Genomic DNA, 14,117 nt, shown 5'->3' with positions numbered 1-14,117 from the left:
ATGTGAAATGTGGCCAGACATTTTTTTAAAAAAATTGAAATCCCAGATAGGATTTTCTTTAAAATATCAAGTGAATCTGCACCCGATTTATTAGAGGTGATATTGAAAATCTATCCTGCCAACACATTTCATTTTCCACTTTATTTATAAATCTGATTGCAAAGCCAAGATAGCTATCCATTATTAAGGTAGTAATACTGCTGAAACAAATTCTGATTTGGAACCCTTTTTTTGCAAATTATAGGAAGTGGTATGTAGTGCAATTGTTTGTAGCCCTATATGCATAAACAAGGCTAAGCAAAAAATTTGGAATGAATTTTACAATGTGGTAAAACAGGGTCTGATTTATAATGTCATTATTGCAAAGAACACCCTTGCTTATTTTTTATATATTATATTGTTTAGGATTTTGAATGTGTTGTTTCTTTCCTGCATATCTATAGTGTGGGTGATCTCCAGTGTTGGTCATATTTGGGTTTAACGGGTTATTTATTTATTTTTGTATTCCCAGTCACCGTGGAATGTTGACCCTATAAACCTAAGAAATGCCAGGAATGCCATTTTGGAAGAGTTTCCTCGTATCATTAACACCATGTCTCTCCTTTGGGGTGTCATAAAAAAGGAAGATTCTCAAAAAAGACCAGCTGACTTCCTTGGAACAAAAGGCTCTTCTTCGGTTTACTTTAAGGCAACCAAAGTAAGCTTTATTAAGCCTGGGTGATCTGTGGGCAGGTGCACCACAGCTGGGAAAACCTTGTCCACATTTTTCTGATAGGAAGTTGCTTAGGTTAATAGGCATTTTTGGAAGTGATTGGCAATGCTTCTGCAGCAAGCCATAGAGATAAAGTTCAGGTGCCTACACCATTGAATATCTGCAGATGTAGTCAACCACTTTAAATACATCTCTATTTGTCAGAGAGTCACAGCAAATACAGAGGAGGCTTTTATCCTTCATCTTCATTGCTGGTGTCGACCCAGGATGTGGCACTGTGTAGGATCTGTCATCATAGGGGCTCTGCCTTGTAGGGCCCTGCTGCCCCCATGACACCGCAGGCTATTGACAGGCAGCCACCAGCAATGTCTGGTGTAAGGCCCCCAAATGAGGTGGGTGGAGGGTGGACTAGCCATGGATCCACTGAACTGTAGCCAGAGACAGGCCTAATGTGTGTAGTACCCCCACACACACACACATCCCATCCGCTCTGGCCAATGTGAATGCCAGAGTTTCAGATTTGTACATAAGAAAAGGCTTGCTGGATCACACCAAAAGCCCATCAAGTTCAGCATCCTGTTCTTGCAGTCACCAGCCAAGTGCCTGTGGAAAGCCAGTAAACAGCACCCAAATGCAACATCACTCTTTCTTGTGCTTCCCAGCAACTGGTAATCACTGATAGCCTTTTTGATAGCAATAGCTCTCCCACTATGCTTATCCCCACAGCTCCCTTGCTGGGAGTTAGGATTCCTCCCTAGGTAAACAAGCCTTCAGGAAATCGCCTTGGTATAAAGCACATTTTGCATGCACGCAACACGGTTATGGACTGTGTTTTCTCAACAGCAACTGTAATGTTCATTTTCAGAAGCAGCTTCCAGGTACCACATGGAAAAACTGCTGCATGATAAATTCTTGCTTATAATGAGAAATACATGCACAATGGGAATTTAGACTCTTTCCCCCCCAGTATGAGAACAGAAAGTGTGATTTAAAAATAGTGAGCTGCTTACGACATTTTATCAGGGCACCTGTCTGTAGGAAAACAAATTTCATCCAAACCCATTCTAGAAGAAATGTTTGTTTTCTTTTTTATAGACACTGAAGACTAAAATCCTTGACTTCTTGAATCCCCTCACTGGGCAGCTTGGGGTGCAACTTATAGCTGCAGTAGCAGCAGTGTGGAGCAGCAAAAAATCTCACAGGCATCAGAACAAAACAAAGGTAAAGGAGAAGAAGAAATCACAAATGTGTGATAAATAGTTCATTCCCCTGCCCAATGATAAGGTAAAACTTCAAAACATCTAGAGGGTACCAGGTTGGCAAAGACTACTTCAAAGCATTTGCCGGACCCCCCCCCCCAACACACACAGTATGCCTAGTTTCTTGTTTTTCCTGTGTCTGAACACCACAGTTTCAGCTCCTGTGCATGCTTGTAGAATAGAACCAGATATTTCTGAAAAGGCATGTTACAAATCAATTTACAAGGGGTGGTCCTTTATGTATGTTTTTGTTTCAGATTCCTCCCGCAGCTAGTGCATCTCAGCTTATACTTGTTGATCTAGTTTGTGCCCTAAATACTCTGAAGACAGACACTATATTGCAGCTTGTAAAAGAAGTTGTAAAGAAACCATCCCAAATCAAAGGTGAAGAGGTAGGTGTCGTTTTTACTCTGTCTATAATCTCTGTTACTCACAAGTTAGGAAGTTTCAATTGCTCATCAGCCTACTAATTCCTTAAGTTGATTAGTTCTTTAATGAAGAAGTTAGTGAGAGGATAAAATGAGCTGAAAGGTGGGAATAGACCAGGAGCTCTTGGTTTTTGCCTCATCACTATTTAAAGGATTGTGAGCAGCATACAGAATTGATTAGCGTTCAGATTTGGTCAGTCACATAGTAACTTGAGGGTTATCCAAGACAATAAACAAGAGGGTATATATCTGGGATAGCATGGCTAATTTGGGATCTCTATTCAACCCCAAGTGTCTTTCAAGGAACTGCAGGTGTCCCTGGTTTTTGTAAACAACTTGTAGGAAATTTGAAATTACAGTTTTATTTCTACAAAACCACTACTTAAACAAGTTTACTTAGAAGTAAGTCATCACTGAAATAATTTGTAGATTATTTTGCCTGTAATATGTTTCAAATTTCCATTAATGTGTTTTCTTTGTAATTTGGTAATAGGGTTTTCTCTTTCTTTCCAGAAATCTTCTCTAGTGGATATCCCAGTGCTCCAGTTCTGCTATGCTTTCACACAAAGGTAAATGAGCTTCTAGGCTGTTATACATTTCTACTTCTTTTTGAATCCAGTAACTACAAACATTAGGTGGGACGCGGGTGGCGCTGTGGTCTAAACCACTGAGCCTTGGGCTTGCCCAAGGTCGGCGGTTCAGATCTCCACGACGGGGTGAGCTCCTGTTGCTTGGTCCCATCTCCTGCCAACCTAGCAGTTTGAAAGCACATCAAAGTGCAAGTAGATAAATAGGTACCGCTCAGGCGGGAAGGTAAATGGTGTTTCCGTGCGCTGCTCTGGTTCACCAGAAGCGGCTTAGTCATGCTGGCCACATGACCCAGAAGCTGTACACCGGCTCCCTCAGCCAGTAAAGCGAGATGAGCGCCGCAACCCCAGAGTCATCCGCAACAGGACCTAATGGTCAGGGGTCCCTTTACCATTAACTACAAAATTAATGCATTTGCTTTCTATTCTTTCCTCTCTTTTTTTAATTGCACAGTATGCTTACAGTGAATTTTTTTTGGTCCTGATGCTGAGAACTATAGAACTACTTTGTTCAAGTAGCATGAGCTGCAAAAGAGTTAATACAAATAGCTCCCAAGTGCCCTATTGCTGCAGTAAGATATTGTGAGGCATGGTAGCAACTTAATTCATTTTACCAGAGGTAGCAAATGCGTTGCAGAAACAGTAAGAATGATTTGAAGCCTTTTTGCACCAGGGAATCGTTTGCCCGCGACCCCAGGACCAAAGAAAGAGTAAAATAACACCAGGAAAGTTTCTTCTTTGGAGAAAAGAGTTTAATCTGTGCACAGAGACAACCAGCAGAATAACTTCTGAAATCTGGCTGCAACTTTACTATGTCCAGCAAACATTCTTATACTTGAGAGCATTCACCCACCTCCCAAACTTCCCCAATCAGCTGGCCAGTTTACAACTTATTCCCTTTTAGGGCATATCTATATTGCTGGCTAAGCACTGCTGGCTAAGCACTCCCTCCTCTTATCCCTGTGCGTGTGCCTTTCTGCTGGCTAAGCACCCCCTCCCCTCTCCTTCGTACACGTGTCTTTTTGCTAGTTAAGCAGCCCCTTGTACGTGTCTTTTCTTATCTTGCATTACTGAAGCAGGAAGCGCAAGGCAGGAAATGGCCCCTCAGCCTGTCTGGTAGCTGGCTTGACCACAATTGCAGAAGTGAGTTTAGTGCAGAAACTCACTATGTGCAGATAACATTAAGATTAACCCTTCAGATTAACTATCTAATTAACAAGCTAGTCAAAGTGTGCACCTCTACAAGATTTGCTGTGGTTTTCAGTTGAAGGCTCCTGGTCAAAAGTCATCCAAAATGCAAAATAGAATGAGAAGGTAGCTCCAAACCTGCAATCTGTAGCATTTAGGAGAGAGGCTTTTTGGTGAGAGAAGGAAAAACACCATGTAGAAGGATTGTTGAAGGATTGTGAAAAGGACACAAGATCAGGATAGAAAGATAAGGAGTAGCGCATCTTTGTTTTCATTGTAAAGACTGCTTTCATTTCAGATTATTTCCAACACTGAGGTCATTGGTTCTTTCTGTCTTGTTTCACCTCTGAAGAATGTACTACTCATTTAAAAGAATACTTACGTAATTTATGGTGACAGTCTCCAGATTCTGGATTGTCTATTCTTTTCATCTTCATTGTAACCTGAGCTCCTTCAACTTCATTATCATAACTGGGTCATAAATATTGTTGAGGCCAAGAAGAGGAATCTTGACACCATTTGGTACCTGGCTGAGAGAGAGGTTGTAAATCTTTCCCCTCCCTTTGTCATCCTAATTGCCCAAACTAACGGTGTCAACCTCTAAACAGGGAAAATATGCTCTTTAAAAGAAAAATATTAATTCTGTAGTGTCCCATATGGTGGAATTTATTAAAACATTTGGAACATTTCAAAACTTAGGCCATCCAGCCCTCTCGCTTAATAAAGTAAAATAAAAGATTAATTTCTCCTGAGGTACAAAGTTCCCAGTTTTGACAGCAAGGCAGTGTCAACTTTCCAACAATAAAACTGTAAAAGAATGACCCCCTGTGCTCAAGAATTTAAGGAACCATAAAAACTCCTTAAACTAATAGAACATAAAAGAATGGAGATTGACTCACTAGAAATTAATAGGACAATGATCAGCATCCTGTTCCCAAAACAATGTTTTTACAAATTTAAAGGGATAAACCCAAGGCTACTAGCAAACAGATGCAGGAAAAAATCACTCAAAACAAAAATACATTGCCGCACCCAGAAGGATGGCAATGCAACATTCTCCTCTAAAGAAGTAATCTCAGAATTTGTTGAATTGTACTCAAATATATACAGAACTTGCCCAAACAGAGAATTAAAACTCACAGAACTTGCCCAAACAGGGAATTAAAAATTTCCTGGCAGGATTGCCCTTGGCAACCTTATTAACAGCAGAGGAACAAGAATACATGGACAGCTTTATTACCCCAGAGGAAAGAGACTGTCTTCAAAGACCTAAAACAACACAAAGCCGCTTGCCCAGATGGCTTTACAGCAGAATTCAACAAGAAATTCAAAGAAACCCTGATGCCCCACAGGACTAGCCTGTTTGATGACATCATAAAGGGGCCCCCATTCCTAAAACCTGGTGCTCCTCCTTCAAAATAGTCTCTATCTCAAAGCCGTTCAAAGACATCCACAAAGTAGAATCATACTGCCCATGTGATACTGACACAAAAACGTCCCCTAACAATAATGTATCAAACTGAATGTAACTGACGAAGGATTCAACGTTTTGAAAACTGAATGTACATTTGTTGCTCATAATTTTTTTTTAATAAAAACACAAAAAAGAATGCTTGGCCCACATCTTTTTTCTCCCAGGCCTTGTGGATCACTATTGCTTCCTGAAACCAAACTTTGCTTCACACTGTTATTGGGTCTGCTCCCTCTGCACAGAGCTTAGAAAATAAGTCCAAAAAGGTCACAATTAACAATGATTTCAGTCCAATCTTGGACACCTACAATAGTGCTCTTAGGGCCAATGAAACAATTTAAAAAAAATTATTTCCTAAATCATACTTTTATTATTGATGTATCAGATTTTATCCATTCTGAAACTGGGTTTTTAATAGGGTACCCAACCTAGTGTATAGCTGAAGGCAGTGTTCCTTTGTCATTGTAAATGTCCCAGAAATGTATTCACTTAGTGATTCTTTTATTCCTCACTTCACCATGAAGGCTCTGAAGTAAGTTAGAGCACTTGTGTATTCACTGCTATCTCAATGAATTGCATAAATTGCCTGACAGCAAGAATATGATTAATGGTTAATCTTCAACATGAAACTGAACAAAATAGCCTTTCCTGTAAGCCCCTATCTGATACTTGCAGTGTGCATGGTTTCAGTATTTTTCAGCACTGGAACTGATGGCTTTGTGTGTGTTTTTTGTTTTCCCTCAGACTTCCTGTCATAGCCTTGCAAGAGAACTTCCAGTCGTTGTTAGGAGTGTTGAAGGAATCTGTGCAGCTGAATTTGGCACCACCTGGTTATTTCTTGCTTCTCAGGTACGGCAGCAGCAGTTGTTTTTGCACACTACAATTGTAGCACACTTATAGTGTACACTAGTAGTGTAATGGTACACTAATTTGGGCTTATTCTTCTGCAGCACTCTGAATGATTTTGTGACTAGAACTCCAAACCAGGAAAACAAGAAGGATCAGAAAGACCTGCAGGTACTCCATAGCATGTTTTCAGTTCATACATGTAGATCTTGATTTCTCCCTGCTCCCCCATGTCATGCACCAAACTTGACTACTTAATGGAAAATATATGCTTAATGGTCCCAAACCACTAGCTTGTTGTGAAAAATGGGTTCTAAATTCAATCCATATACAGTGGTGCCTCGCAAGACGAAATTAATCCGTTCCGCGAGTCTCTTTGTCTAGCGGTTTTTTCATCTATTAGCGGCTTAGCGGATTAGCGCTATTAGCGGTTTAGCGGCTATTAAAGGCTTAGCGGCTATTAAAGGCTTAGCGGCTATTAAAGGCTTAGCGGATTAGCGGCTAAAAGGCTATTAGTGGCTTAGCGGCTTAGAAAAAGGGGGGGCGGGGGAAAATCGGAACACTCGCAAGACGTTTTCGTCTTGCAAAGCAAGCCCATAGGGAAAATCGTCTTGCGCAGCAGCTCAAAAACGGAAAACCCTTTCGTCTAGCGGGTTTTCCATCTTGCGAGGTATTCGTCTTGCGGGGCACCACTGTAAATTGACTGCATCAGCAGGGTCTTCCGTTGAAGCAGGTACTAAGACAAAAGGGGAAAACCTTTGTTTTAGCAGGATCTTGCTACCTGTGAGGTACAAATTAGGGACTTCAAAGCACTAAGTCACGTGGTGTCAGCTGACTGGCAGATGGGCAGCCCCACCCACCGGCCAAATTTTACCAATGAGGCAGATCCTGCTAAAGATCTGGCCCATGGTTTCAAAACAGTTCTGCTTCTGTGAGGCAGAACTGGGGGCTTTGGGGGATGATAAATCAAAGGTCCATACCTACCAGACTTGCTGTAAGTGAGGGCTTCAGTTTTCCATTGGAAGATTCCTGAGCAAAAATAGCGACAATCAAAAACATAATGAAATAGTAAACACCATAAGAAAAATCTGGCCTTTCTAAGGCCTCTTAGCAAACAGACAAGCTTGCCCAAGGAAATGCAGAAATCACAGACCTGTTCTCCCCCACCCCATAACACCAAGTCAGCACACCCTCATGGAAGATGCTGTTGGGAGAGGAAGGGAAACCAGTGTAAGCTAAAAGATGTAAGAAAACATTGAGAGAGTGCCCCCCCTTCCCAAAGTCTCTCTCTTCTTTGTGTTTCCCTAATAGAAACCCCCCTTTCATTTCGGATCTCAAACCACATTCTGGTTCTCTCTGGTACCCCTGAACAATTTCACTTCTCATTAATAATTAGTCCTTCATTAATTTATGACTTGTAGCAAGATACTCGCCCTCTTTGTTTCTTTTCCTTCACTTTCATCCTTAAATATTTCAGCTTTCCTTATCACAACTAAGTCATAAATTGTGCCAAAATCTGGATGAAGAACATTGAAACCAACTGGTTTCTAATTAAGATCTTGCCCTACTGCCTTACATTAATTGCACAAAACAAAAGCTTCTGACTCTAAAATGGGAATAAAATGTTGATAAAAGTAAAAAGAATCTTATGATGTAACAAGCATCACCAGGGACATGACAACACCACAACCTTCAAGTGCCTAGTTCATATCGTTTACCCCTCTTTCCCCCCCACAGTTTATACCTGGGGTGTTTTCCCTTGAATACTCTTTCCCAGTTTAATTAAACAGAGGCATAGGTAATTCTTAAACTCTGAACAAGAAGCATGGTATTAAAAGGTACCCAAAGATAAAAATGGATGAAAGTAATAAGGTATTTCATTCCTGATTAAACAAAGTCTGTTTTTGTTCCAGCACAAACTCAAAAAGATCACAGAGATAAATTATCTTTTTTAATTAGCATAGGGAGTAACCTATTTTTAATTAGCATAGGGAGTAACCAGAATTTGCTCATCTAGGGGTCCCTTTGGTGCTACTATTAGAGAACTTTCAAACGCCCATCTTCAAAGGAAGATATAGGGCCCATTGCTGTGTTTATCTCAAGCTCTGTATGGTAAGGATGATACTTGTATTCAGGGATGCTTAGCCAGCATCTTTCCTGCTCCTCTAGCCTGGGCATAATAATAATAATAATAATAATAATAATAATAATAATAATAATAAATTTTATTTATATCCCGCCCTCCCCAGCCGAAGCCGGGCTCAGGGCGGCTAACAACACTAAAATAGTGCCATAATGATCATCATGGCTTCTTGTAATCAAACAGCAAACAGTTCTTACCAAACATTGGTTCATACCATAAGTGGAGCTCTTCCTTGTGTACTTTACCCTTGAACCCAGAAAACAAGTCAAAAAGAACATAGCCAACATGTAGTTATAGATCCACAATATGTCCAACAGAACTTTTAGGATGGCTTTTTAATAGAAAAACGAAAATTTCATTATTCTAATGGGCCAATAGGCATATCACAAATGCCTTGCAAACTGCACATCACACATTAGCCACACTGAACCTCCAGCAAGAGGTTCAGTATTTGGTGGGGAGGGGGAATGACTCTGTAGCATGCACTGCCTTCACAGAATTCAAATGGAGTAAAGTGATATTTTGGTTTGCCACTTGTCTCCCTTCTCACAATAAAACAAATATTACTTCCATAAGACAAAATGCCCTGAGTGATGTCTATATGCACGAATCACTCGTCTCTCTTACTCTGCTTTCCCTTTCAGGAGGTAACCCAGAAAATATTGGAAGCCGTCGGGAATGTTGCTGGTTCTTCGCTAGAACAAACTAGCTGGCTCAGCAGGAATCTGGAGGTGAAAGCTCAGCCTCAGGTTGCTTTAGATGAGCCCATGGCTGAAGATGATTTCTGCGGTAAGAAAAATGGAGACAGTTCTATGGGCTAGCTGTTGTTTTATACAAGCATTTTAGTCCCACAAGTCTGCTTAAGGTGGAGGGAAGAAGTAGGATCGGGCAATTCTAAAACACTGGCCATATAAGGAATGTTTAGGTTTCACACAATGCTCTTCCACCAGCTTCCATTTTGGAGCACAAATTCATTTAGCTAGATAACTGATAATATAGAACTGGAGAGGAGAAACAGCAGAGCTTTTCCATCACATCTGCTGAAAGCAGTTGCCTTTAGCTCTTCCCCAGTTGTTCCCTAGAGACATTCATTCAGTCAAGTTACTTGAACTATTTCCGTCCCACATGGTTACTGTAAGATATGTGACTTTGAGAAGTAATACCTAAGATTCCCTTTCCCCCTCCTCTCTCCCCATTCATTTTTCCATGTGTGTCCCATGCCTTTGGGACTGTGAGCTTGAAGGGAGGGGCTGTCTTATTACTAATCTTTGTAAGCCCCTCTGGAACCCTATTTTTGGCTTAAGGTGGGGCAGAGATGCTTCAAATATGCCTTTTCATATCTGTCTGCCCCTTGAGTACTGACCACAGCACACAGACTCTTTAGAAGGTAGATAATAGGAACAAGGAAACAGTAAAAGTCATTAGGTTAGCAAAGCTGGAGAGGTGTGTGTGTGTGTGTGTGTGTGTGTGTGTGTGTGTGACTTTTGAAGATAAATTAGTTATAGAATCAGTAGAAGATAAATGGACTGATATTCCCAAGTCAGGTTGAAACACTTTAAGAGGTGAAGTCTCCTCAGAATTGTGCAAGCATTTGATGACACAAATATGCAGCAACTTTCTTCCTTCCATTATAGAACTTCTTTCTTAAATAATTTACTTGATTTATCAGCTAGTCTTCAGCCAAAATATGTGACTTGCAAAAATAAAACATAAAATGGATCGCTAAAAGGCCAATATAATTGAGAAGGTTTTCACTTGGTGCCAAAAAGAAAATGGGGATGGCACCGGCAGCTTCCCTTTAAAGGGCATTTTAAACTGCTAAATTCAGGGACTGGCAACACATTGCATTTTGTGTGCATATATAAAGAGCCCCCAGCAGCTGTTTTTTCCATAAGGAAAAGCAGCTTGGGGTCTTTGTAGTTCTAACTACACAATAAATGCTAATGTGTTTAAGGGGGGGAAAGCAAAGCCATGAGGTTGAACTTTAGAGCAGGAAAGCCATTGAGGACCCAGGAGTACTCAATCCTTTATTTGCTTCTAATGCCCCACACTGGGTTCTGAATGCTTGTTGCCTTCTGTTTGGTGAAGAACAGGCTCATTTGCTGGTTTTAAAGGCATGTGGCTAGACATTCAGACTAGATAAGTCTTGACCAATGTCTTCAGAACAACTTTCTAACCATCGGTCTCCCCCCGCCCCCAAAAAACCACCCACTACTAATGGGGAAATGTTTAAGGGAGGGCATGAAAAAAATGTTCCTTCTTCTACAGATACATCAGCAGTACCTTCTTCAATGGTCTCTGCCTCTGCCCCATCCGTCTACAGTGTTCAGGCCCTCTCTATCCTTGCAGAGGTGAGTCCTGATTTCTTTTTACTCTGAGAGGGAAACCGCTCTATAGCCACTATCCTTCCTATATATATGTTCCATAAGTGAAAGCTCTGCATGTTCACTGACCCTCCATTAACAGGCAGTGCTGCTTGAGCATACAGCGTTAAGCCAGCCATGGAGGAGGGAAAGGGGGATGCATCAGTTGCATTGCTAATGTTTTGGAAATCTATCTGAAGAAGTGTGCATGCACACGGAAGCTCATACCAATAACAAACTTAGTTGGTCTCTAAGGTGCTACTGGAAGGAATTTTTTTATTTTGTTTTGGAAATGTGACACTTCACAATTTTCAGGATTACTATGAAATCAGAAGAGCTGTTCTTTTTTAAATGGAACGTTCTTTCTCCATAGGTTCTTGCTTCTCTGCTGGATATGGTTTACCGGAGTGATGAAAAAGAGAAAGCAGTGCCTTTGATCTCACGTTTGCTGTATTATGTGTTTCCTTACTTACGCAATCACAGGTAAATAAATTTTTCCTTACATCACCTATATATAACTCATGCAATATACGCACCATACTTGGGGACCTAACTTGGGCAGATTCCTTGCTTCAAGGTCAAAGCTCTTCCAAGACTGTTATTTTGTAATCTTCATAGATCTGCCAAGTATTAAGTGATTGCCGCCTACTGCCAAGATAGCACACGTTTCCTTATTGAAACGAGTCGAGAGCATAGTAATTGTGATGCTTTTTTTCTGATGGTGGGGAAATGGATGCTTGACTGGCATGGAAGTATGTGGAAATTTGGGAGGGTACAATGAGAATTCAGGTTCAACTATGGAAACAGGTACTCCTCTCCAGTTGACAGTCCTGACTTACAAGATATGACTTGGCTTAAGGTTGCTCCTTGAATACAAATCAGCAAAGCAGCAATCTTATTGCCAGAGGTTAGAAATGTCAAAAGAAGAACATAATAATTTATCAGCCATGATAGGGTTCCTCTGCTTGCTGGTGGTACTGACTCCAGATCTGAGCTTGGAAAAGATAACACATTAATTTTCCTTGCAACTAACATAATTTTTTGTTCAATCAATAATTATCTTATTGAATATCAACAAGGTTAAAGTAGAATGTTGCTATGAAGTCTGTCAGTTTTGGGAGCATGTGAGTGACATACATATTTGGAAAGTAAGTGATTTGTCTGTTGTGTGTGTTTGTTTACAGTGCCTACAATCTTCCTAGCTTTCGTGCTAGTACACAGTTGCTCAGTTCTTTAAGTGGCTATGCTTATACCAAGCGCGCATGGAAGAAAGATGTCTTAGAACTATATATGGATCCAGCTTTCTTCCAGATGGATACTTCATGCATTCAGTAAGGTGTATGACTCGGGCAGTCTTGTTGTTGGCTTCTGAATGTACAAATGGATAAACTCCAATAGATTACAATGAAGTTGTACTTTTAATTTGGAATCTCTCTAAAGTTGCTAATTTTCCAGTGATTTCATTCAGAAAAAGAGCAGGTTATCGTCACTGTGTTGAGAGAGTATTTTTAACTGAAACTTTGATTACAATACATCTGCATCTATTCTAATACATTATTTTAAAGATGTGCAAGGCATGGTAAAAAACTAAAGTCCCTCAGGACTGTTTCAATATCAATATGAAATTTTCTAAAGAGAAGTTAGACTGTCATGTGTAGGAAATTGTGATAAACTGTGCAGCTTGGAGTTGTCAGTGTCTACATTCATCATAAACTAATCACAAGATTTGCACAATTTTACTGCCCAGCACCTGGTTGACTTTGAAAGAAATGTCATCTTCCTTTGTGTTTGCTTCACACAAGGTGCTAGAGGATTTAAACTTAAATTACACTAAACTTTACTTAATTGTTAAATTTCTTCAGTTGGCGAGCCATTATCGATCATCTTCTGACACATGAGAAAACTATGTTTAAAGATTTGATGAGTAAGTATTTTTTCATAATTATTATCCCATTACTTTTAATAGAAAGTTCAAATCAAGAAGAAAACAACCAATTAAACTTTTTATCAAGGTAGCAGCTGTTTTTATATATAAAAGCAACTTGATGTTAATAGCAATTCTTGTTCTTGATTACAGCTATGCAGAGCAGTTCTTTAAAACTTTTTCCAAGTTTTGAGCAAAAGGCGATGTTGTTAAAGCGTCAGGCCTTTGCGGTTTTCAGTGGAGAAATTGATCAATATCACCTTTACCTTCCTTTAATACAAGGTGAGTGTTAAAGTTTGCATTGTTCACAGATGTCCAGTAAAAGATGTGAATGCATCTTTTAAGAAGCATTGCATACACATAGGCTCAGTTCGTTTAACAACAACAAACCATTGTGTTAAATAAACAATCCACAGAATCATATCCTCCTGCACTTCCTCTTTTACACCAAATCATATGAAATGGAAAGCAGAACTGCAAATCAGGATAAAACAGGTTTGAAATTCTGATTTGGAGGGCAATCACAAAGCATAGTTTGCCAGTTAAAATGCAACAACAAACTATGATCTGCCATGCAGGGGAGGGCATTGGAGCATGCAAGAAGGGGGACGGGGAGGGGAAATGAGCCTGATGCTTGCTTATGCAAAAGCCAAATTATGGTTTGATATTACAGATGAATGGAGCCAAGTGAAGGTTCCAAGTTGGCAGTGAGGTGCATTGCTCACAGAATGAGGGTCTGTTGAGTTTTCTCTAAATCTGAGGGATGCAAATTCATCTTCTGATTTTAGAGACAGAGCTCTATACCCTTCAGAATAGTCTGACTGGAGTGGAAATTGGAGACACTGTGTTGCAGCAGTTCCATCCCTATCTAGATAGGCAATCTCTGGAGGTGGTTCTGGGGGAATAGTCTTCCACCCCTTAGTAAGGGGTCAAGCATGTTTCTCCCTCGTCCCCAATTCTATTTCATATCTGCACGAAACCACTGAGTGAGGTCTTCTGGAGGTTTGGGATGAGCTGTCATCAATAAACCAGTGGGACCCATCTCTTAGTCCCATTTTCATCAAATCTGAGTAAAGCAGTGGAAGTACTAAATCAGTGCTTATATTTTCACTAATACACTGGATAAGGGCCAATAAACCCAAGCTCAGTCCAGACAAAACAGAGGTAATGTGGATCAGTGATTCTTCTGCTCAAGG

General features: G+C 40.3%; 1 protein-coding gene across 3 annotated transcripts in view; it reads left to right on the top strand.

Annotated features, from left to right (window-relative positions):
* DOP1B (DOP1 leucine zipper like protein B) overlaps positions 1-14,117 on the top strand; it is a 64,666-nt gene that overhangs the window by 37,686 nt on the left and 12,863 nt on the right. For 2 of the 3 annotated variants that reach the window (XM_083500159.1, XM_083500160.1), the window contains exons 21-32: positions 512-697; positions 1,808-1,933; positions 2,229-2,363; positions 2,913-2,968; positions 6,390-6,494; positions 6,596-6,662; positions 9,279-9,423; positions 10,903-10,985; positions 11,371-11,480; positions 12,182-12,328; positions 12,860-12,921; positions 13,075-13,203. In XM_083500159.1, the coding sequence (XP_083356285.1) occupies positions 512-697; positions 1,808-1,933; positions 2,229-2,363; positions 2,913-2,968; positions 6,390-6,494; positions 6,596-6,662; positions 9,279-9,423; positions 10,903-10,985; positions 11,371-11,480; positions 12,182-12,328; positions 12,860-12,921; positions 13,075-13,203 (1,351 nt within the window). Of the gene's footprint in view, positions 1-511; positions 698-1,807; positions 1,934-2,228; positions 2,364-2,912; positions 2,969-6,389; positions 6,495-6,595; positions 6,663-9,278; positions 9,424-10,902; positions 10,986-11,370; positions 11,481-12,181; positions 12,334-12,859; positions 12,922-13,074; positions 13,204-14,117 lie in introns of all 3 variants that reach the window. The other variant, XR_014525393.1, reaches the window with a different exon arrangement.

This window comes from Podarcis liolepis (assembly GCF_965112155.1).
Source record: "Podarcis liolepis genome assembly, chromosome: 4".
Taxonomy (NCBI): domain Eukaryota; kingdom Metazoa; phylum Chordata; class Lepidosauria; order Squamata; family Lacertidae; genus Podarcis; species Podarcis liolepis.
This window is presented reverse-complemented; position numbering and strand designations above follow the sequence as displayed.